Source organism: Echiichthys vipera, assembly GCF_963691815.1.
Source record: "Echiichthys vipera genome assembly, chromosome: 14".
Lineage (NCBI taxonomy): Eukaryota > Metazoa > Chordata > Actinopteri > Perciformes > Trachinidae > Echiichthys > Echiichthys vipera.
In genome coordinates this window covers 11,445,547-11,471,532 of record NC_139839.1, presented here as the reverse complement: position 1 = coordinate 11,471,532, position 25,986 = coordinate 11,445,547, and the positions used below count along the sequence as shown (strand labels likewise).

Genomic DNA, 25,986 nt, shown 5'->3' with positions numbered 1-25,986 from the left:
GCATATTAACTATTAACAATAAATCATGATTTATTATCACCGACCTTCTCTTTCTCGATGAAGTCCACGAAGTTGGTCCTCTCGATCTCCACCGGCTGACCCTGCCGGTCGTACAGGGCCAGGACGAAGTGGAAGAAGTTGGACTTACGCAGGTTGGAGGGCGGCTGCTTCTCAAAGTGAGCCCGGGCCAGACCCACTCCACTGCGGACACACAGGCGTGGGATGAGTCGGTGTTAGAAGCTAGAAAGTTTGACTTTGTTGAAATAATTAATGTGAGATGTGAGGACTTATGCAGCGAATGAAAACATGTTTTTTTTTTTTCTTAATTTGACTAAGGCTGCTCTTTCTTCATTATGAGACTATGATTGTTCTAAAAATATATATTCACATCGGTTCATGATGGAAGATGTTCTTGTCATGATAGTCTGAGACATGAGGTCATGATTTATCCACCTTTACATCTCTGTGGGCCAAATGGAAAACAATGTCCCCGTTACAATAAGTGTTCAGAAAAGAAGAGGGGTATAGTTTCTTTTCTCTCTAAACACAGATAGGTGGATAGGTGATAGGTTTATTAATTAATCCATCTGCCTTCATGCTCATTGAACCTCAGCCAACTATGTTTAGAAGGCGCACGTTGCACAAACAAATGTTGCCATTAACTGATTAGTTATTTGTCTTAGAATCAAACAGGATGTTTAATGTGTTAAGGAATTCGATATCCCGCATAAGAATATTAATTTCCAAAATTATTTTAGCAACGCCTAAATTCAAATCTCTTCCTCTGGACAGCAGTTCCCATCAACACAGCCTCGTGCCCACGGCACGGGCGGTTGCAGGGACCTGACAGAAAAAAAACACGCTGTTTCCCAGTTTCGGAGGGGTTGCAGCCTGTCTACTCCACCCGAGTAGAGCTCACCTTTGGGCGGCCGTGTTGGCGTCCAGCACGCCGCCCCCCTGCATCCAGCTCCGGACAGCGTTCATGCCTCCCAGCGGCTCCTCCTTCAGACTGCTGCCGCTCCGCTGGATGCTCTCTTGGATCCCAAACATTAAGAAACCTCCGCAGGTCGGCGCCTGGTCCTTCTGTTGTCTCGGTCTCTTCCCCGGCTGTGGCTGTACACTTGCTCGCCCGTGGATCCTCCGCTCTGATTCAAGAGGAGGCAACGTGCGCTCTTCGCCGCGGCCGCCGCGTGCGCTTCGCTGGACTCAAGCAGTTGACTGATAATTCCTCCAATTCTCGTCCTCGTGAGAAAGTGTGCGCTCAAACGGAGGGGAAATCACATCGGAATGGTAGGATCCAAAGTGTTCAAACGCGTGATTTTAATCGCCAGATGGACGGCAGGACCCAGGGTGAAAAATGTGTTTTTTAAAAAAGTCACTCCTGGTGCGCTTGGAAGATCCCACAGTTGAAGCTGTCAGACAGGAAAGAGAGCTCAACTAGCACCCAGATCAGATGTCATCATCATCATCATCATCTGACACTTCTTTCTTCCTCTTTTTGCTCTTTGCTTTTCTTCTTGTCCTTAAGCCCAGCGGTCCGTCCGGGACGTGTTGGGGGTCTGTGGTTGTCCAGAGCAGCGCTGCTTTCCTGCAGATGAGTCCCGAGCTCTCGCCACTCCGCTCTCTCTCTCTCTCTCTCTCTCTCACACACACACACACTCTCTGATGAAAACGCTTTGTGGCTCTTCCCAAAGGACTCTCTCACTCTGAGAACCAAACACGGGCTTCTCCCGCCCTGGGGGGAGAGAGAGAGGGAGCTAGGATGGGAAGGGAAAGAGGGGAGGGGACCGGAGGAGAGGAGGGGACAGGACGGGAGGAGAGGAGAGGAGAGGAGACGCCCCCAAACAAAGGCGAGAGTGGAGTCAGGTCCAGCGGCCACGGAGCTCCTGTCCTCAGTCCCTCTGGTCCCTGAACCCTCTCTGTCCTTGTTAAAGGGATGTTTTGCTTGTTGCAGATACCTCTCTGCTCTGTTCACGTGGAGATGAATCCTTGTGCGCAACACAGCACCGAAGAAAGTTTCTTTCTGTCCATGCGGAGCAGAGTCGCCTGCAGGCTGGCACTCCCGATGCTGGAAAATGTACAAATTGCTCAGTGGCACCTCAGCAGGGTGGGCACTTTTCGTCCGCGGGACAATCACACTTCACTTGATTATCTCAAAGGGCTACTTTTACGCACAGAGAATCAGGGAGATATTAAATAAGGAGGACACCAAAAAGAGACTTCTGATATTTTCAGTCTTTGATCGAAGACATGCACAAATGCTTTGCGTAATTGTAACATTTCATTCATAAATATAATAAAGTATTCATATTATATTCAATGCTACTTAACCAACTGTAATAAAATAAATATATAGGCTTAACTATGTATCAAACAGGTACATTATTAGACTCATTTTAGCTGCAGACGTTCGGTAAATTTGATATGAAGCCTCAGCCCGTGCATTTAGATCTAAGTTTTATTTAGATCAACTGGTTAGGCTCAATTGTAAAAAGCCATATTTCATTATCACAACATATCCCTGCTCCCCATTGTCTTCCTCGGGGCCTGCTTATTGCAGCCCAGCGCCGCAAGACTCGCAAACAAAAGTGACAATAACAATAATTAGCTCAAAATAACAATGAACATAATTGAGGATAATTGCTACCAGATTTCCCTGCTTTGTCTCTCCCTCCAGCACCATCTGTTATTTGAAACAATTTATCACGCAGCCGAAAGGGAATCCAAACAAAATACAAATATTAATAGATAATTCCGTGAACTCTTTTTTTTTTAAATAAAATAAAGCTACAGCGTATTGATCCGTCTAGGGGCAAAAGGTCAACAACTTTTGTATTATTCAGCTGTCTGTGAAAATGATTGGCAGGGCGAGCTGGCGCGGTTCCAGGGTTTAATTCCCAAAGGTTATTGAAAAACGCTCTTGACCTTGATTATGGAGAATAAGAGTCTTTTATGCTCCAGTTTCCTGCTTAAAGAGGAGAGAGACGGTGGCGGATCAGCCCGTCTATATAGGACTGGAGCGGGTTCACGGCTGAGGGGGGAAATATATGTGAATGGAGGAGTGTTCACAGGCCCTGGTGTCTGGATCGATCGGAGTGAAAGCATATCAGTTTATTCAGATATGAAAGGCGATATTAGCAGTTCTCATAGGCAGCTAAATGATAAAAAAAAAAATATATATAATTTAATGAAATGAAAAGTGTGTAAATGAGTTCTCTGGCCAAAATAAAAGCATACAATTATAGAATTACCCAGGACATCCAAACTGTGAAACACTTGAACATGTATCTGATCCTACAGGATTTGATTTAGAGGCTGTAAGAGCACTATACCTTTAGTATAAAACGGTCACTTTAACGTTGAGTTGAGATATCTTTTCAGTTATATGAGTAGCCTGTTAAAGAGTACTACATTGGTCAGGAGAGAGATTAAAGTGAGAAACAATAATAAAAAAAAAGCATCATTAAGGAACCTAACGATAGAGATACATGCAAACACAATTTTTATAAAACCATATAAACTGACTGTTGTGCAAAGAGTCCCTACAGTACTGTGACAAGAAATAGTCCGCAGTGTGTGTGTGTGTGTGTGTGTGTGACTAGTAGTTTGGCACATGGATCACTTCCCTCAGTCTAAAAACGACACAACAGCGCCATCATGTGGCTGACACGTCCAACTACACGCGCACTGACGCACCTTGTAATTATACAAGTGATTCATTATATAACTTTTTGTGTCTCCTTGTCTATGATGATAAACCATGTCTGCAGCAAGTTGTCCTTCCTATTAGTTTGAAAATGCTGCTAAATATTACTTTATTAATCCTTCTAACTTCTTAATAGTATAATGCATAATATTCAATTAACTGTATGTCATCTTTTAGTAACGGACAAGTCTGCCACTATTAGACCATTAATATTAATAATAATAATAATAATAATATCAATTACAACTACACATCAAAAGTGCTATGCTACTGCTCTTTTACATGTACATACAATCACATATTATACTGTAAGTCCAAATAAAAGAAAAGGTTGAGTCCAGAGTGGATGGTTCATTTTATTTCTGACATTCAACTTTTGTAAAATAACCAAGGCAATGCCAGGCATAAAGTCCAAAACCAACCGTGAAGCATTTTTAACAGAATACAACTGAGTCTCATTCAGAGTCTTACAGAGAAGGTCCTAAATGTGTGTGTGGAAAAACTGATGAGAAAAGAAAAAGAAGAAAAAACTGAAACAAAACTCTGTCGGGCGTCTCGGTCAGAGCAGCCCTGAACGTGATCTACTAACATCCGTTAGTCAGAGGCGAAAGTATGGGACAGCAGTGCTGTTCTTTTTTTAAAAGGCTCATTAAAAATGCATTAAGAAATATGTGGTCAGAGGGCCCTGTGACAGCTGTAGATTCCAAAACAATATTTGCTTACATTTTCAGTGTCATAATGATTTTGCAACACATTGTGATAAACTAGTCCCCGAAATAGCTGGATATCAGATGGGAGACTGACTTCAGCTATCAGATTATCCACTATTCATATTCCTCCTGGTTACACCATCAAATTCACTGGAGGCAATTTTAAAGTAATATACATTAACTGGTTAAGTATAAGAACTATTGGGGTATTTAGATCACATTGGCTTGTTTTTGTAAGTGTTATTTTACCAGACAATAAAGACCAATAACAAAATATACTGTATGTGTTTACTGACATGGATTAGTGGCAAATGTTTTGCGATCTCAACACACACTAACCCACAGCTGACAGGAAGAGCTGCTATGCAAAATTCGCGATGCTCAATGTGTCCAGCAGCATTGACGGGTTCATGCATTTGTTTGGCACAATAGCTCACAGACAACTTGCCTAAACCGTCAGTGATGCATTTTACATGAAGTCAGTCCCACAGCTTAAATCTCAGAGATGCACCAGAATGCAAACAATGCATTTAAAGATTGAGTGGCGTTTAAAATATGTATCATCCATAAGTATACTATAGTTATCCAACAAATAGGTTGTATAGTCATTAAATATTGAGCTTAGATTAGCCTTGAAGCATTTGCGGTTAAGTTGTCCCAGACAGTATGAAAAGATATGTCACAGTTCATAGCCAGGAGAGGGACCGCAAAACTGTTATAGGTATATATAAGTATAACCTGGGCAAATACATCTGGAATCAACAGCGTATGGGCTTCTCTGCCAGTGTATCACTTAATACTGCAATGCAAATCCACATAGCGATGCCAATGACAGTTCTCACTATTGTGGAGCATGTTGCCTTTTGTCGGGCAGGTGATCTTTCTGCTCGACACAGTTCAAATGCTCCACAACCCAAGAGCGTATGAGGCTGTTTAAATCTTTGTAACCGTTTCAAGCACTTTGTTTTACATCAAAGTCTTAAGGAATGGAGCTGATAACAAAATGAGAATGATTCGTTCAAGAATACAGAAAGTCCTAATGTTCCACTTTCAGAGGAACATGTGCAAAATACATCAAACTCTACATTTCATCTCTTAAAAAAAAAAGAAACAGTTAAACAGCGTTGGCCAGGTTTGATCCTACATTGATTATGTATTCATTCTCAGCCCTGCAGCCAACGCTTCCCAATGTCAATAACTAAGTCATTCATAGTAATAAGACCTTTAGTAATAGTGGTAGTAAGGAATACTGTTGAGGGATAACTAATGCATCTCCTGTCCGTCTGCGTCCTGCTGATCCCACTCCTAACAGTAGAGGGCACCAGAGTGATCACACCAGCTTGAGAACGCGTCATACAGACTGGAGAAGCAGTAACACTGGCTGGTCTCAGATCAGAAGGCTTGGTTTCCCCAAGGCTTCTTAGCCAACTTTTGGCTATCTTTGTTCACAGGCATGTAAAGCAACCAAGAACATCCAACCACTAGGAAGTTTCTGAGAAACCAAGCCCTGATCCTATTTATATATCAACACTCTGGTTTTATATATATGCCATACAGAGCAACATTTATATACATTTCACACAAACAGATTGGGCTGTTTCCTCGTACACTAACAAAATCAGAGGGTATTTGGTTGCTGACAGCCACAGAACAGCTTTGGAGCGTTGCTAGTATAAATGACATTAGTGCAAATGCAGTCCCCCACTTCCAAACCCAAAAATTAGAAAAAAGAAATGGCAGAAGAAAAAAAATTAAAAAATTGCTAGCAAGGTTGGAGCACATTGGAGACAAATAAATGCTATGGTAACAGTGGCAGCGTGCAAGCTCTACATATAAGCGTGCATCAGGACTCACAGGATTCTCAACTTTTAGTCTTTAAATAAACACTCAGACTCCTCAACACTCACTTCTCCCTGTCCTGCCCCATTTTCTAAGCACAGGAGCCGACTGAAAGAGTGTGAGTGAGTGTGAGTGAGTGTGTGCGTGTGTGTGCTAGCATGTGGGATAAAATGATTTTCTAACAAAAGGCTCAATTTGCTGGTAACATTTCACAGAGTGAAGTGACTGAACAATAGGAGGATAATGATGGTCCTGGAAAACACAGCGTGCTTTGATGTGATTGGTTTAGAACGGAGTTGGATGGAGCGAGGTGATTGGCTCCTGCCAAGAAAGAGTCTCAACAGTCGCTGACTCAATGGCAAACTTGGGATGGACTGGTTAAATGTGACTAGTTGAATGTATATGTAAATCAGCTGAGCACAGGAAGATGAGGGCAGACGAGTACCATAAATGAAGAAAAGTCAACGACGTTTACACTCCACACTCTCATAATGCAGAATGTTCACATACAAACTGTGGCCTCTGCTGCATGTTATCTCCCTCCTCTGTCTTTCTCTCCCTTGTTTTCAGGTAATCTGCACTGTGGGCGCTCCAATAAAGCAGTAATGTAAAAATGATCCTAAAAATAACATCTCTTTAACAGTAATAAAAAAAAAAAAAGTTTGGCTATGAGGAGTAGGACTGTTTTTGCTGGGACCAGCCAAACAAGTTTGATTCAAATATTGAAGCAGTATAATAGAGAAAGCTTGACACATGAAATGAATGATTTCTTCCATGTGAACCCTTTGATTTGTTCACACTGTAACACTTAAATAGACCACACACTGCCTCCTCTGCTTAGCACCAGGCTTCAGGTCACGTGATGGCCTCAAGTAACATTCAGTCTCTGTTAATGCTCAGTGTATTTACTAATACACATCAATGTCATCGAACAGTGAAAATCTTTATCAAAAGCGATGGGAGGAACTTGTAGACTTTATGAAACGTTATGACTCTGTCACTGTGTAAAATGCAACTATCAGTTATCGCTAGCCTATCAAGGCTCTCTAAACCGCTGACCCATTCCTCATAAGATCATGGCACATACAGGACTACAGAGAAAACCCAAACACTATGAAATGAACAGCAGTAAGAGGGAAGCTGCACAAACAAAGGACTGATGGGAGCAGCCATCATATGAAATGAGAAGGACATAAGCATGGTTTTAGAAATGTGATCGTAGGTCGAAAAGCAATGTCAAAAGTGAGTGATGCAATACTTCAGTTTCATTCAGAATTTCACATTTTGTGGACATGATGTAGAACTACCAATTATTTTTGAGATGATATTACTGCTTTCCCCTTTGTGTATTAAATGGTATATGAAATCATTGCTGGCATGAAAGTTATACTCGTCATGGAAAAACATTTAAAAGAAGGGTACCAAGGCAATTGCCTTCCTTTAAAGCTGAGCGGTGAATATCTACGTAGAGATTGATTTGGATTTTCTTTTCTCTCAAAATGGATATGAAGAGAGTTTAAATTCTGAAATGATGGAATAGCCAACCGCTGGACAAGTAGAATATAGGCAGGATATTGGCAGATGGAGTATTTAGATTGTGTGTTTATATGTGCATGCACGTATGTTGTGTGTGTTACGATGGGGCTCAGAGGCTGCAAAGAGGAGGCGACGGTTCCTCAGTAGGAGAGGTGGGCTTGTCAAGCTGTGATGATGGACCAGAAGGTGACTCCTGGCTATCCAATAGGAAGCCTGGGTTTATTTGAGGGGCACGCTCAGGTATAGCAGGGGTCATGTGTGCCTGGGCCAGTGGCTGTGAGGTGGAGGAGTGGGAGAGAGGCGAAGGAGAGGAAGAAGAAGAAGAAGGATTGTCCGTGAGGGACTGGTTCTGAGATTCAGTCACAAGTGGGGAAGGAGAAGATGATGAAGCATTGGCCAAGTGCTTGGGAGAGTGCACACCAGAGGAGGTTTCTCCAGCTGACATGGCAGGTCCATTAACTCCCTCCTGCTCTCCTGTTCCCTCCTCCTTCCCATCATCTGGGAGAGTTTCATCTTTCTGCTTCTTATTGGCTGTGGCTTCTTCCTGATTGGCTGCCGGGACGTCTTGGTTCGGAACCGAGGTGGTTGGTGATTGGCTCTTGAGTTGTGAGTGACAGAGGGGGCATGTCTCCTGGACATAAAGCCATTTCTTCAGACAGCCAGCGTGGAAGAAATGACTGCATGGAGTGATTACAGCACTGTTCATGTCCTGGAAGAAATGAGAACAAAAAAACCCACAGGCTGTGTTGTTATGTTTCCTTTGACTTTACATTTGTTTTAAAACCACTTTGCTCTAAGTCAACAAGTATCAAATCACATTTCCCATGAGCCAAGCTTAAACTTGGAGTTTATTCTTGGCCATGTGCTCTTTTTCCATAAACACAAACCCACAATTCCAGCTCATACCTGGTAACAGATAGCACAGATGTCGTTGTACTGCTCCAACTGTGTGTTGCTGGCCGTGGGGAGGCTTTTGATCTTGTTTACAGCATCTCTCCTGAGCAAGAAGCTCTGCCAGCCCAGCTGGGCTCTGAGCCAGACGTTATAATACGAGTGGACCAGGATGATGGTGCTGCCCATCACACTCCACTCCCCAAATACTGTTTCCGATACGCCGTAACACACCACACACACTGCAACCTGGCAAGGGAGGAAATCAGTGACAGTGAGGTAGAGATACCTCAATGCAATACTGTTTTGTCAACAATGCCAATGCCTTTATCACATGCTGCCTTCTCGTCTGCGCTCCCTCACGTTACTATAGACTGTGTGTGCATGTGTGACACTCACCAGGAACTCTAGCAATCTGTAAGTCCCGTTGACACAGTAGATAACTTCATCCATGTTTTCTACTGGAGCCTTTCGAAACTCCTCTACCATGAAGAGAATGTAGATAAGCAGAGTGCCGAGGACCTGGGGGTGACAGAGGAGAGTGCCTCAGAATGTTAATGTAATACAACTCAAAAATTATCACAAAGTACAGATGCTGCAGGATCCTCAAGTGCAGTGACAGGAGAGTTTTAGAGTCAGGATTTCTATTATGTTCCGTTTCTATAAATTGGGATAAATTAAGTGCAATTACATCTATCAAGATGAAAATGTTCTAAAACCTTCAAACACAAAAGTGAGTATGTTTATCAGTATGTGTATGCTCTGCGTGTTACCTGCAGTGATGTGAGGATGGAGGAGGAGATGATGATAAGTAGCCAGAAGTCCATGTGGAAGAACTGACAGATCATATAGGCCATGTAGGCTGGAAAGATGAGCAGGAACAGACACAGAGACACAGCTCTGAAGTGCTTCCACAAACTCCTGCAGGACGGATGAGGGAGGAAAAGAGAACACGATCAGCTTCATCACTATTAACATGGGCAGGTCAGGAAATGTCCTCGTTTTAGTATTGCCAGCCTTTTTGGGGTAATAATAAACAAACGTCATCTAGGTTTGACCTTTAACTGTGTTGCCAACATGCCAAAACACAGAGTTGGCACATTGTGCTCAGCAGAATTCCATTTTTGTTACACGATGTGGGACTCCATGTCATGTCATTGTTTAAGATTGAGAATTATAATCAGTACAAATTCGTTTTTTTTTAAACTGAAATAAAATGTATTCTCAATGAAAAATAAGATGTATTGTAATGTATTTTACTTGTCTCTTGATGCTCCCAGGGCCAGGACTATGGGGTCAGCTATCTCCAGCATGGACTGCAGGATGGACGCAACAACAATGAAGAGGATGATGGAGAGGAGGAAGGCTCGGTGGATGACCTGAAGCTCGATGAGGCCAGTCTGGACAGCGAGGATCAGCAGGGTGATGCCTTCTGTCATCCCCCTGCACAGACAGACAGGAAACAAACAAGCAAAGTGATTAAAAGTATAATCACATGCAACCAGACACCCTCAACGGACCCACACACACAGACATATGCACTGACTGACCTGTGCATGGTGTTGTCATTCATAAAAGCTCTGTAACCTTGCAGGTAGAACTTGCAGAGTGTGAGAACTCCCAGAGCAATGAAGGAGACGGTGAATACCAGACCGAGCAGGGAGTAAGGTGTACTACAACACTCTGCAATGCTGAGGACATGGAGAGAGAAGGAGGAGAGAAAAGAATAGTTCAAGACGAGGGGGAAAAAACAGAACAGCCATTTGACATTACATGTAACTCCAACATAACCTGCTAATATACAAAATCCTACCTGGTAAGAAAGAGGAAAAGGAGCCTCTCCCTTGAGGTAGGCTGGTCTCTGGTGCTGAAGTAGGAGTAGATCTGCAATGCGAACAGCAGTAGCCAGAAACACATGAAGAGAACTGGAAGGACCAGCTGATTCCATAGCGACATACCCAAAGCTAGCAGCCCGTACACCTCCACCACCTGGGGAACAGAGATAGAGGTACAGAGACAAAATATTACATGTGAGGAAATCTCGTAGGACGACTATGGCAAAAATCCTATCATAAAAACTGGAAAAGCTTGCGACATCAGGCCAGATAACTTGATTATTACCTGAGCCAGCTCCCTGTATGCAGTCTTGGCCAGGTTGTACGGCACCAGCAAGTTAGAAGCGAGGAAGTAAATGACCTCCAGGCCTGTGAAGATCATGGAGAACTTATTGATGAAGACGATGGTCTCCAGTGGGATCAGACACAGTCTGGCCACCAGAGGGAGGAGGTGAGCAGAGAAAAGCCAAATCCTCTTGGTCTGCATCACACAGGAACATAGCGTACACACCACCAGCTGACCTGAAAGAAGATACACATACAGAAACCATTTCCATATGCATCAGCTTTAACATCCATGACCTTAAAAATATACTGTTTAATATAGCCAAGGCATTTTTAGCAACGTTTTATTAGGCACAGAGAAGTTACAGAGCCACAACTCCGACAGTTCAGTACCTTTCTTTATGGAGGATGGATTTTCGCTGTCATATAAGTCGTGTTTCCACTAGCCCTATAGAGTGGACGCTCTAAGAGTTTCAGGGCACGCCCTCTCAAATGGCCGTTCACTCGTCGTGTTTCCATTACAAAAAAAGGCCCAAGAGGGATTTACCAGACTCCGGAGGTGACGTAGCACTCTGAATGGGTTTTGATCGCCAGTAAGTAGCTGATCAGTTTTACAATAAGGAAGAGCAGCAGGATGAAAGCAGCAGAGCAAACCAACATGGCCCGAACCTCTTCGTCGGCCCACCAATCAATAACTTTGGCCTTTGATTTTTGCTGCCCCATATTCTTTTTAAAAGTGTGCTTGCTACTGTTTCGCCGGCTTATTTCAGGGGACAAATGATTTTCTACCCAGTCAAACGGCCTCCTGAGCAACTCATATGCAATTTAGGGGCATTTTGGCGGGTAGTCGACCATAGTGGAAACGCACCTATAGACGTCAGTATATTGCAGATCTACAAGTGACAGTGACAGCCATGCCTCGTCACGTATACTGAACAAGTGTGTCTTCATACATTCATGTGTAATATCATACCTATGAGTGCAGTGGTGAATCTGTTCATGGAGAGAGGTTCCAGGTAGACAGGTCCTTCATAGCCAGACTCCAGTTCACTGCGGACATAATCCCTGAAAAAAAAAGGTCGAGAAGCTTAATTAAAAGGGAAATCTAGTGTGCCTGACCCAATAGCGCAACACTTCTAGCCATGTGTCTCAACTAGCACAAAGAAAATTCACAGTAGCTTTTGATATATTTTGTGGGTAAATGCCTTGAAAAAGATACAGAACACAAAAACATACAGTGAATGCTCACTAAAGGCTATGGTGGCCCTGCAAATCGTACCAGATCAGACTATAACCACCCATACTTGAAATGTCACTGTTACGATTATACATCAGATGTGGAAATATGTGCACCAGCTGCCATCACAAACATCATCTATAATGTATGTGTGTGTGTGTGTGTGTGTGTTTGTGTATGTGTGTGTACCTTGAGACTTGGTGACCAGCAAACAGCAGCAGGGCCGTAAGGACATACAGGTAGAGTTTAACCAGGTGCTGACGAGGCAGAGTCAGGAGCACCAAGCTCAGGATGTAACCTGAAACATAGTCAAACATGCAGACACACGCAATCAGACACACGCACGCACAACCGGTAAGACAGAAATAGCATAAAGTAAAAAGTGATAATACATGCATTATAAAGCATCTCTGTTGCTTCCTGTTGTAAACCGGTGTGTGTGTGTCAGAAGTTTCTTATGCTATTGCGGTGGGCTACTGTATTTGTGATAGTCAATCAAACACTGCTGCCAATACTAGGCTTATCGCACAACAATCTACTTCCTAAAGCCCTGCCAAAAAAAACTCCTGAGTACATAGCAACAGTTACATTGGTTTTACTGCCTCTTTCCCACATTTTATTCTGTCTGTCCACCCACAGCACTCATCAGCACATACCAAGCCTGTTGGCTCATTAAGCAACTGCTGCAGCCAAGTCTGACAGTGCGCACACAAACACAGACAAAACACACAGAAAACCTGACCCTGTGCTTGTCAGCTAGGCCAAATCACAGTCTGACCATCAGGCTTTGCCGAGTCAACTTCACCCTTAAATCACTGTCTTTCAGTGCTCCAGTGACACTGAAAATACACCTGACTGACTCCCTGTAATGCAGAGAACTTGTGTTATCTCTCTCTCTGTGGCAATCTATTTGACATAAGCTGTTTTGTTCTGTGGAGAAATATTTGACTATATTTACTAATTACTAACACCTGTTAAAAGGGTGTCATTACTTTGATCACATGGTCAACAGCAGCCGAGAACGACTAACACTACGCTTGTAAACATTTGCTTAACAACATTTGCTTAACAACATTTAAGTGGAAATGACTTATCACAAAACTGGCAACCTTCCAGTTAAAGTTCAAGCGAGAGACACAGCTAGGAGAAGTGTTTTTAAGGCCACATTTCACTGCACTTTAGGAATGTGTGCATCACTTGACTGCCTTCACCACTGAGGTTATGTTTTTGCCTGTTTCTCTGTCTTGACTGTCAGCAGATTATATCAATCAATTTGGATTTCTGTCCAATTTGCACTTTGGCACAAGGAAAAATTGTGGTGGTGAACCTAAAATGGTGTTTCCACTATTGCAAGACTAAGAGATACAGACTTGATTATTTTAGCATCAATGTATAAGTGAATACTAGCCCCACATTAAAAACACTGTTAAAATACTAAGCCTTTAACTCCAGACAGTGTGGCCTGTGCGTTGGGCGGATCCTCTAAGGTGTCTCACATTGTTCTCTTGTTGTGAATCTTTTCACTAGCTGGTGAAAATATACTTGGCATGGGGAATTGGCCAACAAAACGATGAGAAAAAATGGATAACAGTTCAGTGTTGATGAAGGTTGGCATTCTCAGAACCACTTTTTCCTTGTTATTATTCTGTTGGGGTTTGGTTTTTTTGCCTAAACTACATATTTTGTGTCTGTTTGACAGAGCTACCTACACAATTGACTCTGTATTCACATTTATTCTGACTGGCACAGCTGACTCACACTGCCAGAATACCACAGCTGTGGCAAGAACTGCACATCTGGAGGAGGAAAAAAGTTTCTGGCATCCATCTTTTAATTTTACCAGCATATTAATCCGGCCATGCTTTTGATCACACTCCTCTTGTCATCATGCCAATCAATCCCTCCTGACTGTCCTGAAATCACTACAAAGCAGAGTCTCATGGCTTACTGCCTACCACCATGTGTGAGCATTCTGAAACTGACAGAGTTGGGTACACAAGGCTGACTTTGCTGAATGAAAAGAAAGTAAAGAAAGTAAAGAAACCATGCAAATCCAACCAAGCGAGGTAACATTGCTACTGTTAGTTCTTGGCCTACTGATAAAGCGGAACAGGAGCCACTTAAGCTGATAGTCAAATAGTCCACACAAAACGCCTACCATTAACTTAACTGATAACAATAACAGGCCAATGACTACAGCTCTTTATACATTTGTTACATTATCAAATGTGTACAATGCTATGTAGAGCAGAAGGGGGAAATCATTTGTGTAATGTGCTTGTTTTATACTAATCCTCTAAGAAGTGTTAATACAGAGTAGAACAGGCTGTGTGTGTGAGTGGACACCAACACTGACCTACGTAGTGCAGGTAGAGTGCCAGGTATTTGTACTGGAACAGGGGGTTGTTGGAGAGGCTGGAGCGCTGGATCTTCTGGAAGAAGGAGCTGACGTCCCAGCGGTACAGGACATCCAGCAGCATGATGCTGGGAACTCGCAGACCCACATTGAGCACCGCCTCTACACGGTCCTTCACTGCCATGGCCTCAGCTTTACCTCTGATCTGCAGGCAGAACTGACCACTAAGACGGGATGGTAACAGTGGGTGCACTGCAGAGAGAGAGAGAGAGAGAGGGACAATGCACACAAAGATGTTTAACAGGATGCAGGGGAGATAAGAAGCAGTTACAGAGGAGGAGAGAAAAAAAGATGAGAGCCAACCAGCAGCAAAGGAGGATTACCTAGCAAAAGCCAATGTTTTCCTGCAGCTGGCAGGCAGGTAGTCTTAAATTCAAACTTATAATAATTATGCATAACATTTAATGGGCATATGGTATTTTTGTACTACTTGCAGAATCACTGAAAAATAACTACATAACATAACAACTATAACTTGAACAAATGACACTTATTTGGTAGACAGCATAGCATGAATAATCAATTATTCATCGTTATGAGGGACTCGAGGGGTTAAGAAGGGAACTTGATAATTTTTTTGCAGGACAGGTTGTTTTTAGCTGAACTTTTGAGTTATTTACACCTTTTCAATTCTCTACAAAAACCTAAATAAATATGGTGGGGGAGATGCAGGGCTGTGTGTGTGTGTGTGTGTGTGTGTGTGTGTGTGTGTGTGTGTGTGTGTGTGTGTGTGTGTGTGTGTGTGTGTGTGTGTGTGTGTGTGTGTGTGTGTGTAGACCGCATGTGAAGTGACTGGCTGGCTCCTTATGTGTTAAACAGTCTGCTGAACCACACATTTAGTGAATATTTTACAGATTCAGTTTGAACAGGGAGCGTTGATGTGACCAGATAGTCAAACACTCACTTTCTGTTGAGACATTGCTAACTAAGTGTTGCCTTGCTGCTTCCCCAATGTTTTTTTGGGTTTGTGCAGGATGGATTAGCGAGGTGAAACAGTCAACAAATCCAAACACAACTGACACTGCCAAATACATCTCGCTTTGTATTCTGACAGTCTTCGTCCCCTCACTTATGTGTCACGTTCCTCACTGTTGCTCACTCAGGAATGTAGAGGACACAATCTTGGTAAAACAGCTAGTCTGGAATATGATGTAGCTGCCAAGATTCAACGGGAAGACCGCAACATTGTTGCAGTTCTAAAATGGAGATTATATACAGCACACTACACAAAGGCTTGTTAGTACGAGAAGTGGCTACATGAAGAATTGCTTCAAACACAACTAGGATTTGAATCATTAAATCAGTCAATATCAATCCATACTTGAATGCATACAAAGGAATCCAGGCCTTTCTGTTTGCATCCACGCACTAACCGACAGCGCATAACTTAACATGAGCGCGGTAAGCAACTGTGAAAATAAACTATGTGGGAAAGCTTTCAGGTGTTTTTATGCAGGTGCAACTTCTTGTCAAGCTTGATAAATAAGGCACACTTGCAAAATCTGCTTATTCACATATACGGTATGCGTTCTCAGTTTTTTCCACACACTGTTCTGTTTATGTTTACAGAATACATTTAGTAGTATATCTATTTTCGGTTTTTACAACACTGTCAGTAGTGATACTAGGCAATATGGGTTACAGTATGTGAGATTTTATAACAATATTAATAAATATGAAAGCATTTACAAAACATATGAGGATGCCTGTATTCAAATGTCTAAAAAAAAAGTCTGTACTTACTGAAATCTTGTAAATCTAATTTTGCCATAAAACTGTCTTGCTCATTAATATGCAACATTATCCCACTGCATCGGCCTAGTCCTATCAGGGATATTAAAAGAGTATTATGGTATGTAAATTGGTAAAATCTCTGTAACATGACTGTCATTTCACTACTCTGTTCTTACTTGACTTGCTAACTGGCCTTTACATTTTACTGTATTTATACATCCATCCATCTGTCCAGCCATCATCACCAAACCACAACACTGCTTATATAGGGTACATGCACACTCAAAGAGCGCATATTTATTTTGGCCTATGTTTATTTATGGTTTTACATGTGACTACATTTCATGACAGGTTTCATATTTATCAATCAAAATGTAAAAGTGCCATGTGAACTCATATGTTACTTGCCACTTTTGTTATCTACTAGTTGGAGTAAAACATTGCCATAACTGCACAATTTAGATATTGTTGTATTGATTATTTTTGCAATTCTATTGAACTTCCTTTATCCTACTAAATGACAGTACAGTTGCTGCTACAGCATAGCATTCCTCATGAGTCAAAACAAAAGTCCACTTACCCAAAAGTTTTATCTCATGCATTAAAGTAACTAATAAATAAAACGGATCGGCTCAACCGTCATGTAGAGAAAATACACTTAATGGTGTTACTGTGCTCAAATCCAACCTAGCATAACCCTTAAAGTGATTAAAAAACTCTCATGTCATGGTGATCAACAACTACTGCAGGGCATTCAGGGTTTATTGTTTCCGCTGATCCTGCAGTTTCCTTGCTCAATAAAATGGTTGTATTTGTATTATTCAAAAGGTGTGGACGTATACAGCCCTTGAACACATTATGGCACTACTTTGTTTCACAGCAGAATACAGTTTGATCTTTCCACCTAAGCTTCTAAAAAAAAAAAAAACACTTTCCAGTCACTGTGTGATGCCCAAGAAGACTGTTTCAAAGTTGCCAATAGCAAGAGTTTCCATCCATTAATATTCCTGCGTCCTGGGACAGGATCCTCATAACTTACATAACTCTGGCTTCACTACCACTGGCCAGAGAAGAGATCATTTAGCGGAATCCGAGCTTATATAACGCGACCGTCTAGCATCGCGTTGTATCCGTCGTAATCCATTAACAGCTACGTGGTGTGGTTGGATTTAATCTAAATGGGGTGTATTTATAACATTACTCGCTTAATTGAAACATCGGCACTAGTACACACGTCACGGATGAGTGAGTGCTGCATCGATTGTGGTGAACTCTAGTAACCCCTCCGTCTCGACGGAAGAGAGAAAAAAATCTCTAGCTACGCCGCAGATAAGACTGCAACTCTTTGTGTGTTGTAGTAACTGTTTTGTCAGAGGCTGACAAAGCTTTGGTTTCTCCGGGTGTGATGGGTCAAGTTGGTAATTGAGCAGTAAACAGTGTATGTGCTGTGTGGGGATGATGAGCTGCATCGAGCACAGGCAGCAGGCACAGAGCCAACTATTCAAGCTAACACAAGCTAGCATCGACGTTAATAGTTAGCTACTGTCAACAACCGAGCTCACTTCAACACAACAGGAAATAAAAGCGTACCCAATGTGTTAGCTTGGGTCTACCACCTTTGACTGAAGACGTCGACACACATTCACATAGCAAAAAGCAGACAGCGTTTGCTTAAATAGTTCCGAGATCAGCACAAATTGATTCCCCTTAAGTCCCAACTGTAGCATAGCTAGCTGATAACGTTAGAGACTGAGCTGTCGTTAGCTGTGGCGCCCAGCCAACAAGAGTAAAATACAGGGGGGAAAAGACAACTTACATTTGAAGGACGATGTTCGCAATATGTACAAAGGTTTCGGGATGCTTTTCGGGTCGGATATCGACCATTTTAACTGGGCACTGCCCGAGTTAACGGTCCTCTCGATGCTTCACACTCAAAGGATGCAGCCGATCCGCTCATCTCGCCTAGCAGCCATTACCCTCAAAGTACCGAGAAGGGGCTACTACGCATGCGCGCTATAGTTGCCCCGTTAAATATTTTGGGCCCATACTTGTCATGACAGCACTGTGGAAAGTAAATCTTGTTTGTCTCTTACGGAATGTTTTTTTTTTTTTTTTTTACCTTTTATGAGGCATTATTTCCTTACTGGGTCTGGATATTTAGCCAGTCACTTCCATGAGGATGTGATTTGGTTTATGGGATGATTGGGTGGAAGTCAGCATGGGCGGATCATGAGACCGTGGGCCCCCGGGTGCAGACATGTAAGAGCCCCCCTGTATCTTTTTTAGACTCTAGAATCTATTTTACATTTCTATGTCGTCATTTTGTTTCTCTCTGTGGTCATTGTACATCTATTTTTAATCATTTATTCTCAGTCATTTAACTAGTTCTTGTGGCCCTGTGTCATCCCTTTAGTCTTTTTTTTGTCTCTTTGTGGTCATTATGGGTCATTTTGTGAATACTTGTGGTGATCGCTTCGTGATCATTGTGTGTTAGTCTTTTTAGCAACATTTTATGAGTCAAGGTCCCTGACTTTATGGGTGCCTGGGCCTGTGCCCGGTATATGCCCATTCAGTAATTTATCCATGGAGGTCAGTCACTGTTGTTATGTTCAAGGCAGGGGACATTGTGACTGTCACTCTTTGGGTAATATTCTAGATGTTTTATCTCCTGTATGTGATGTCATGTAAGTGTAAATATGTGTTAATTATACTGTTTATTTTTTTATGAACCCTAGAAAACAGTACTAGTAACTATCAACTAATGGGCATCCAAATGGAGGGGCTAGATATTAATAAAGTTGAAGTGGAGTTTTTAGCAGATGGGATGCTCTACTTAATTATTGCAATAATACTTATACACCAGGGTATTAAACTCCATACAAAATTACCCCATTTCATTCCCTGAGCCAAATGTATCTTAAAAGAACCACATACTACCATCAAAAATCAATTCATTCAGGATTAAACAAACAATTTAAATATGTAATATTAGTAACACTCTGCACAGTGTGCCATTTGTGTACCGGTGCCTGGATATGTAATTCAAAATGCAAATACGTATGGCAAGTGTTTTTTTTCTTTCTTCAAAAAGAACATTTCAGATATCCACAATAACATTCTTCATATCTACAATTGTCATTTCAGATATCAACAACGTCACTCTTACCAGTACAAATTACCTATTTTTTGCATTCATGTGTATTGGGCTTTCAATTCTAGATATCCAACTTTACTTGAGATATCTAGAATGAACATTCTGGACATCTATCTTACTAGAAGGAACTCCCATTTCAGATATTTACAATCCATTATTACTCGTCATAATTTTAATTTCAGATGTCCCAAATGAAAAAACATTCCAGATGTCCATAATGTAATTTGGACTATCCAAAATACATTCTGACTACTAAAAATTTCATTACGGATATGTACAACAGCAGTTTTCCGAGAAAGAATCACATTACAGGTTTCCAGAATGTTCTTAAACTAGAATAGAATAGAATAGAAAGCCCAGTACACATTAATGGCAAAAGTGAGGTCATTTGCACTTTAAGAATTACGTTGTGAATATCTAAAAATGACAATTGTAAAAAATACAGAATGTTATTTTGGATATCTTAAATTACCTTTATGACTAGTAAGACTATAAAAATGGTGTTATGGATATCTAAAATGTAATTAATGATAGGAGTGTGATTCGATTAAAAGTTAAAACGGCTTGCACAAGTTGCCATAAACACACAAACTTGTCCCTGTGATCAATCAGAGAAAAAAAATCTAAAAGCAAGCCACACTTATTTTATGCTTCATTACTAAATGACATTTAAGAATGAATTAAGTGGAAACGATTTTTATTTTATTGAAATACGGTCACTATGGCAACGAAGCTTCCCCCCCCTCCCTACGTCACTTCCGGCAGGATCCAGGACGCCAGGAAGAGCAGGAGTGTGCCCCCTCGATGAATGAAACTGAACGGGCAAACTTCATTCATTCATTCAACTTTTCCGGAGACATTTGACAGTGTTTACTAAGTGTTACATGTTAGCTCGCTGTAGCAGGTGAGGTTACCCAAAACGCGTAGCTTAGTCAGCTAATGTTAGCTAGTTGGCTCGTTACCGGCCGTGTTTACATTGTTGCTAGTCTGTGTTAGCCATCTCCTGCTAAAAATATCAACATCAGGGACCGTCAAAGTGTCTGCCGCGATTACATGGCATTTGGCCGTCGTGTCTTAAATTAGCAAGCTAAAACAACCCATGCTTAACAATAATGATGTCATGTTTTGTTCTCTGTGTTTCAGTATTAGCTACTTTCTATGTTTTGCTCAAGTTACATTCAGGTACAGTGTGGAATTCTGACACCTCTCCTTGTTGCCTTTTCCCCGTCTCTCTGCAAGGTGCACGTGTGGATGTCTTGTAACTGTAGCTGGACATATTTGTGCTTGAAAGTGTGCACTCGTCTGTGCAAGTGCATACCTAACTCCAGCTGCAGTTTTATGTGTGTAAAGAGCCCGTGTGTGCCATGTCTGTATCAGTGATCATAAAGTGGGGAGGTCAAGAGTACTCCATCAGTTCTCTGTCTGAGGAGGACACAGTGATGGACCTGAAACAGTCCATTAAGTCCTTGACTGGCGTGCTGCCAGAGAGACAGAAACTACTGGGACTCAAGGTCAAAGGTGAGAGGGCATCCATGGTCACAAGTGCGTTATACCTGTGGGGCCGAGTGTAAATAATGCCATATGACGTCCAAACCAGGTGGACAAGATATCAGGACTTTATTTTCATTTTTCATTATTGTTTAACTATATTTAAGAAACTGATCTGATAAATTAAGTATGCTGCTGATCAAGTAAACTCACCTCTTCTCTCCAGGCTCTGTCTATGTTAATGCAAATTCATAATCATCTGATGTTTTACACATACAAACATCTCAGTCCGATAGTTTTCTCCATATGTCTGTAGTCTAAAAAATTTAATTTAATTTGTTTTGTTTTTTTAAAAACCTCTAATGGATCCTCCTACTCATTCTTTTCTTCCTCTCTTTCATTCCTGCCTCCAGGTAAACCTGCAGAGGATGAGGTGAAGCTGGGCTCTCTGAAGCTGAAGCCTAACACTAAGATCATGATGATGGGCACCAGAGAGGAGAGCCTGGTAGGTGGCGGGTTGATAGCGAAATTAATTCCAAAGATATCTGGTTGGGACTAGTTTCCCAGTCAACTGGCTATGCACCTGAATGATTGGCTAATTCACAGTTGAACCAAACATGATAGTTATTGAAAGAGTAATTATAAGCATGTTTTCTTGTTACTTAGGTCTTTGGGTCACTAGCTTTGATCAACTGGTCATTAAGTGGTTTGTTAGCCAATTGAATGGTTTGCTCTTTAACATTTCATTATTAATATTTGCTCATTACAGTGTTGTGTTAAACCTTTCCCTTGGTACACTTTAACTGTGCATGTGTTTTGTGCAGGAAGAGGTTTTAGCCCCGCCCCCAGAGAACGATGATGTAGTCAATGATTTCGACATTGAGGAGGAGGTCATTGAAGTGGAGAACAGGTTAGATGTTTTAACAGGATGTGTCCATGGTTGCACAGAAGCAAAATGAAATTTGTGAGAGGGGGGCGTAAGCAAATGCATGTTTGTGTCTGATAAACAAATGTTTGTTTATGTCTCCAGAGAAGAGAACCTGGCTAAGATTGCCCGCAGAGTGAAAGACTATAAGGTGGAGGAGATGAACCCTCCCAGAGAAGGCAAGAGTCTTCTGGTACTGGATGTGGACTATACACTGTTCGGTGAGTTAGACTGACACCAACATTTGTCTCTTTAGAAGCATGACTGGGAAACGTTTTTATGGCTTTTTAAATAATAGCGTACAAATAGTAAACACTCTACATTTACTCTAACTGTACATTACTCAGCATTTACTTCAATACTTGGTCTGCACTGTTTCTTCTCTTTATGTGTGCACATGCATGAGCCTCGCAAAGTATACATGTCATCAATCAAGGACACAATGCATTGAAGTCTGCATCCTATGTGTGTTTAGATCACAAGTCGTGTGCAGAAACAGGTCAGGAGCTGATGAGACCATACCTGCATGAGTTTCTGACTTCAGCCTACGAGGACTATGACATTGTCATCTGGTGTAAGTCTCTTCCCTTCTTTTCTCTTCTCTTTTCTTATCTCCTCTTGTCTTTTCATTTACCGAACAGTGTACAGTGTGTCTTAACTACTAGGCCATTACATCTGCTAAGTACATATCTTATATGCATGCTTCCCACGGGTCCTTGAAATTTGGTGAATTTGAAGGAAAGAATCCCAATCCCATGAACATATTGAAATTAGATTTAAATAGACATTGGTCATTGGAAGTGCATATAGAATAGAAAATGAAGTTCTGATGACATTTCTTTCTTACTTAACATGTAAATTGGCTATTCAGTCTCTGTCCACTTACACAATACATTGTTCGTCTGTTGGAGAAGGCAAAAGACCACATAGTCTGCCATCAGTGTAACAGCGCATAATTGAGATGTGTTCACACATTCAAGCCTCTGTCTTTTTAATTGTCGTCGCTGAGATTCTGTAAAACCTGCTAGTTATCATTATATAATTATGGAAATGTATAAAACTTTATAAAATATAAAAATTCACATTGTTGTAATCTCAAACTATGTTGTGCTGGGTCCTTGAATTTGAGAGAATTTGGCCAGGAAGTCCTTGAAAAGTCCTTGAATTTGATGTTTAACAAGGTGTGGGAACCTTTTTGTTGTTTCTGATTTGCTCTTTGTGCTGGTATCTCTGCTTGTGAATCATACATCTTACACGCGTGCTTTCTATCCTTAGCTGCTACGAGTATGAAGTGGATTGATGCCAAAATGAAAGTAAGTATTCCACTCGTTGTGTTCTTCTTGTGTAGTTACTCAGGCTTACATACCTCTGCCATTACTGTACTGTACCATTTTTCTGCCAAAAGGTGGCAGTGTTAATCTATTTAATCTGCAGTATTTGGGTTGAGAGGGGAACAGACATAATACTGTGTGTCTGTCTGTGTGTGTGTGTGTGTGTGTGTGTGTGTGTGTGTGTGTGTGTGTGTGTGTGTGTGTGTGTGTGTGTGTGTGTGTGTGTGTGTGTGTGTGTGTGTGTGTGTGTGTGTGTGTGTGTGTGTGTGTGTGTGTGTGTGTGTGTGTGTGTGTGTGTGTGTGTGTGTGTGTGTGTGTGTCACTGTGTAGGAGCTGGGAGTGACAGACAACCCTAACTACAAGATAACGTTTATGTTGGACAGTGCAGCAATGATCACAGTACATACCCCCAAGAGAGGGGTTGTGGAGGTTGGTACACACACACACACACACACAGAGCGGTTACACATATTACTGATGCAAACAAATTGCTCTCAGCTGATGAGAGCATTCATATTCATTTTTACTTGTCGTGCAGTGTGATGTGGCTTTGGATTGCACCTTTATTTGTGCTGTATCCACATATCCAGGTGAAGCCCCTGGGTGTGATATGGGGGAAGTATGGAGAATTTTACAACAGGAAGAACACCATTATGTTTGACGACATCGGACGAAACTTCCTCATGAACCCACAGAACGGTCTAAAGGTAGGCGGCCAACATTATCATCAGTACTTGGACCCTTATCACTTCCTCATCATTGTCAGCACTGTGCACACGTTTTGCCTAATTTGTGTGTGTGTTCATTAGATCCGGCCCTTCATGAAGGCCCATCTTAACAGAGAGAAGGACAGGGAGCTCTTTAAACTGGCTCAGTACCTCAAAGAAATCGCCAAGCTTGAGGACTTCAGTGGACTCAACCACAAACACTGGGAGAGGTAGGCACATATATGCTAAAATAGTAATGATTTCATAGCAGTAGTGACATAGCACTAGTTGCTCCTGTTAGAACTTACTTTCACAACAAAATAATCAAGAAAACAAATATGCCAACATGCCTAAAATGGTGTGTGTGTGTGTGTGTGTGTGTGTGTGTGTGTGTGTGTGTGTGTGTGTGTGTGTGTGTGTGTGTGTGTGTGTGTGTGTGTGTGTGTGTGTGTGTGTGTGTGTGTGTGTGTGTGTGTGTGTGTGTGTGTGTGTGTGTGTGTGTGTGTGTGTGTGTGTGTGTGTGTGTGTGTGTGTGTGTGTGTGCGCGCACGTTTTGTAGGTACCTATCTAAAAGGCAGCACCACTGAGGAGGGATTGTGTCTTCTGCAAAGACTTGGACTGGATGCTGCCATTCCATCATCTAGTTTTCTCTGTCACCCATGCACGCACACTCACATACACAGGCGCACACACACACACTCACTCACACACACACACACACACACACACCACTCTGGCTATTACAAGCCCTTTATTACAAACCTTGCTACAAATCATACACTAACCCCTGCAGCCACCAACACTCAAAAGCTCAGGACTCTGATGGGCTTCCCAATTTATACGTTTGCATGTTCTCTCCCAAATCTCCCAAATGTTGTTTTTTTTTGCATTTATAATAATAATTAACAGCAATTACCACCCGTATGTGTGGTTATCATAAAATGTGTGAGTTAAAAAAACTACCCCGAACTTTGAGGGCTTCATGCCCAATCCACCATGACTCACAAACTTCTACGTACCAACTTCAGTCAGGTGTCTACAATACATCTTGAAGCCCACAGCTCAATTGTACCTGGGCGTATTTGAGATCTTTAAACTGGCTTGGTCTTCCTGATGAGTGGGGTTTACAGGATTTTTACATCATAGGTAGTGTGAAGTTGCTTCACTTAAAGGTAGGCATACGCTGCTCTGACTGTCGAGCCACTCTGCCATACCAAGCAACAGATACAAATATAATTTTACCATCAATAAGTGCCCCCCACCCCCCACCCCCAATGAAGATTTCGCCTATTGGATATTCTGAAGAGACTGAGACTAACCATCAAAAAGCCTGAATGCGTAACTCTGCGTTTGATAAAGATGGATTGAAGACGATTAAATGTGATATTCAACAGGAAAGAAACCGTTAAAACCAATATGATGTTTACTGCAGTACACCCTTCAAGGTAATTCTGTGCAAATTGTAGTGAAGAATTAAAGTGAAAAATTGGAATGGCAGAATGTGTTGAGAGCGATAGTCAAATCTAAGTCCTTGAACACTGAAAACTGATGCCAGCAACCTACAAAATTTGACATGTAATGATATGCAATAATCCCCAAAGCGACTGTGATATTAAGAGCGGTTCAGATCAAGACCGGCTGTAGGGAAAATGCTTGCTTCAAAACAATCACCTGTCGTGTATGTTTGGATGGAAAACTTCTTGTATGCAGGGGTCACTGGAGGTCAGACATGTACAAACTGTAGGCACAAAAACGGTCAGGTGTGTGTGCACTGTAGCCCAGACATGTATTTGAGTTTTTCTGTTCCGTCGCTTGATGCACACACTCAGATGCGCGCAAAGGATCTGATGATTTTAAATGCAAAATTCATTAGTATGTGTATTGTTTAGAGACTTTACTGAACTGTTTAGGTCAATACAAATGTTGATGAACAAAATGAGGATGAGGGAGGAGGAAACTGGCAGCACAAAACGTGCATTCTCTGTTTTGTTGTGGGTTTTTTTGGTAGCTGTTTCATTAATTAAACTAATGTATCTGCACTTATTGTCAACTTGATTTTAAGTTATGGATGAAGAAGAGGAAGTGTCGGGGGAAGGGTAACGTATGTCCCACCCTATGAACAAGTAGCACCTGAGACTCTTGGAAACATCAGGGATGTGATTTTTTTATTTCTTTTTCACACTCTTGTCAGG

General features: G+C 41.8%; 3 protein-coding genes across 4 annotated transcripts in view; 1 reads left to right on the top strand and 2 right to left on the bottom strand.

Moving 5' to 3' along the window:
- The window catches only part of LOC310956712 (transcription factor COE1-like), a 93,799-nt gene extending 92,291 nt beyond the window's left edge, over positions 1-1,508 (bottom strand). For both annotated transcript variants that reach the window (XM_083927050.1, XM_083927051.1), the window contains exons 1-2: positions 920-1,508; positions 45-201 (exon numbers count right to left, since the gene is read on the bottom strand). In XM_083927050.1, coding sequence (XP_083783176.1) covers positions 45-201; positions 920-1,050 — 288 coding nt within the window. In that variant the 5' untranslated portion in view covers positions 1,051-1,508. The remainder of the gene's footprint in view (positions 1-44; positions 202-919) is intronic.
- A 2,534-nt stretch (positions 1,509-4,042) lies between these two features.
- On the bottom strand, positions 4,043-18,153 carry LOC310956195 (RING finger protein 145-like). The gene is made up of 12 exons (XM_083926349.1): positions 18,006-18,153; positions 14,396-14,647; positions 12,229-12,337; positions 11,776-11,867; positions 10,804-11,039; positions 10,496-10,671; positions 10,233-10,373; positions 9,943-10,125; positions 9,456-9,603; positions 9,082-9,204; positions 8,698-8,931; positions 4,043-8,500 (listed from the first exon to the last, which is right to left on the bottom strand). Exons 2-12 carry the CDS (start codon positions 14,577-14,579, stop codon positions 7,901-7,903), a joined length of 2,226 nt encoding a protein of 741 aa, XP_083782475.1. The 5' UTR covers positions 14,580-14,647; positions 18,006-18,153; the 3' UTR covers positions 4,043-7,900.
- Positions 18,154-20,131: 1,978 nt separating this feature from the next.
- On the top strand, positions 20,132-25,619 carry ublcp1 (ubiquitin-like domain containing CTD phosphatase 1). The gene is made up of 11 exons (XM_083926887.1): positions 20,132-20,247; positions 20,583-20,861; positions 21,245-21,336; positions 21,656-21,741; positions 21,862-21,977; positions 22,232-22,330; positions 23,032-23,069; positions 23,418-23,516; positions 23,678-23,794; positions 23,897-24,024; positions 24,354-25,619. The coding sequence occupies exons 2-11, from the start codon at positions 20,708-20,710 to the stop codon at positions 24,379-24,381; spliced, it is 957 nt and encodes a 318-aa protein (XP_083783013.1). The 5' UTR covers positions 20,132-20,247; positions 20,583-20,707; the 3' UTR covers positions 24,382-25,619.
- Positions 25,620-25,986: the final 367 nt, after the last annotated feature.

What these genes read in the sequence shown, in the direction of transcription:
- LOC310956195 (XM_083926349.1), bottom strand. Translation starts at nt 14,579, where the DNA reads ATGGCAGTGAAGGACCGTGTAGAGGCGGTGCTCAATGTGGGTCTGCGA. An exon ending in GCTGGTCACCAAGTCTCAAG is followed by an intron (nt 11,868 to 12,228) that starts GTACACACACAT and finishes TTTTTTTTTCAG; the next exon opens with GGATTATGTCCGCAGTGAAC. An exon ending in CCATCCTCACATCACTGCAG is followed by an intron (nt 9,205 to 9,455) that starts GTAACACGCAGA and finishes TGTCACCCCCAG; the next exon opens with GTCCTCGGCACTCTGCTTAT.
- ublcp1 (XM_083926887.1), top strand. Translation starts at nt 20,708, where the DNA reads ATGTCTGTATCAGTGATCATAAAGTGGGGAGGTCAAGAGTACTCCATC. An exon ending in GCACCAGAGAGGAGAGCCTG is followed by an intron (nt 21,337 to 21,655) that starts GTAGGTGGCGGG and finishes TGTTTTGTGCAG; the next exon opens with GAAGAGGTTTTAGCCCCGCC. An exon ending in GGATTGATGCCAAAATGAAA is followed by an intron (nt 23,070 to 23,417) that starts GTAAGTATTCCA and finishes GTCACTGTGTAG; the next exon opens with GAGCTGGGAGTGACAGACAA.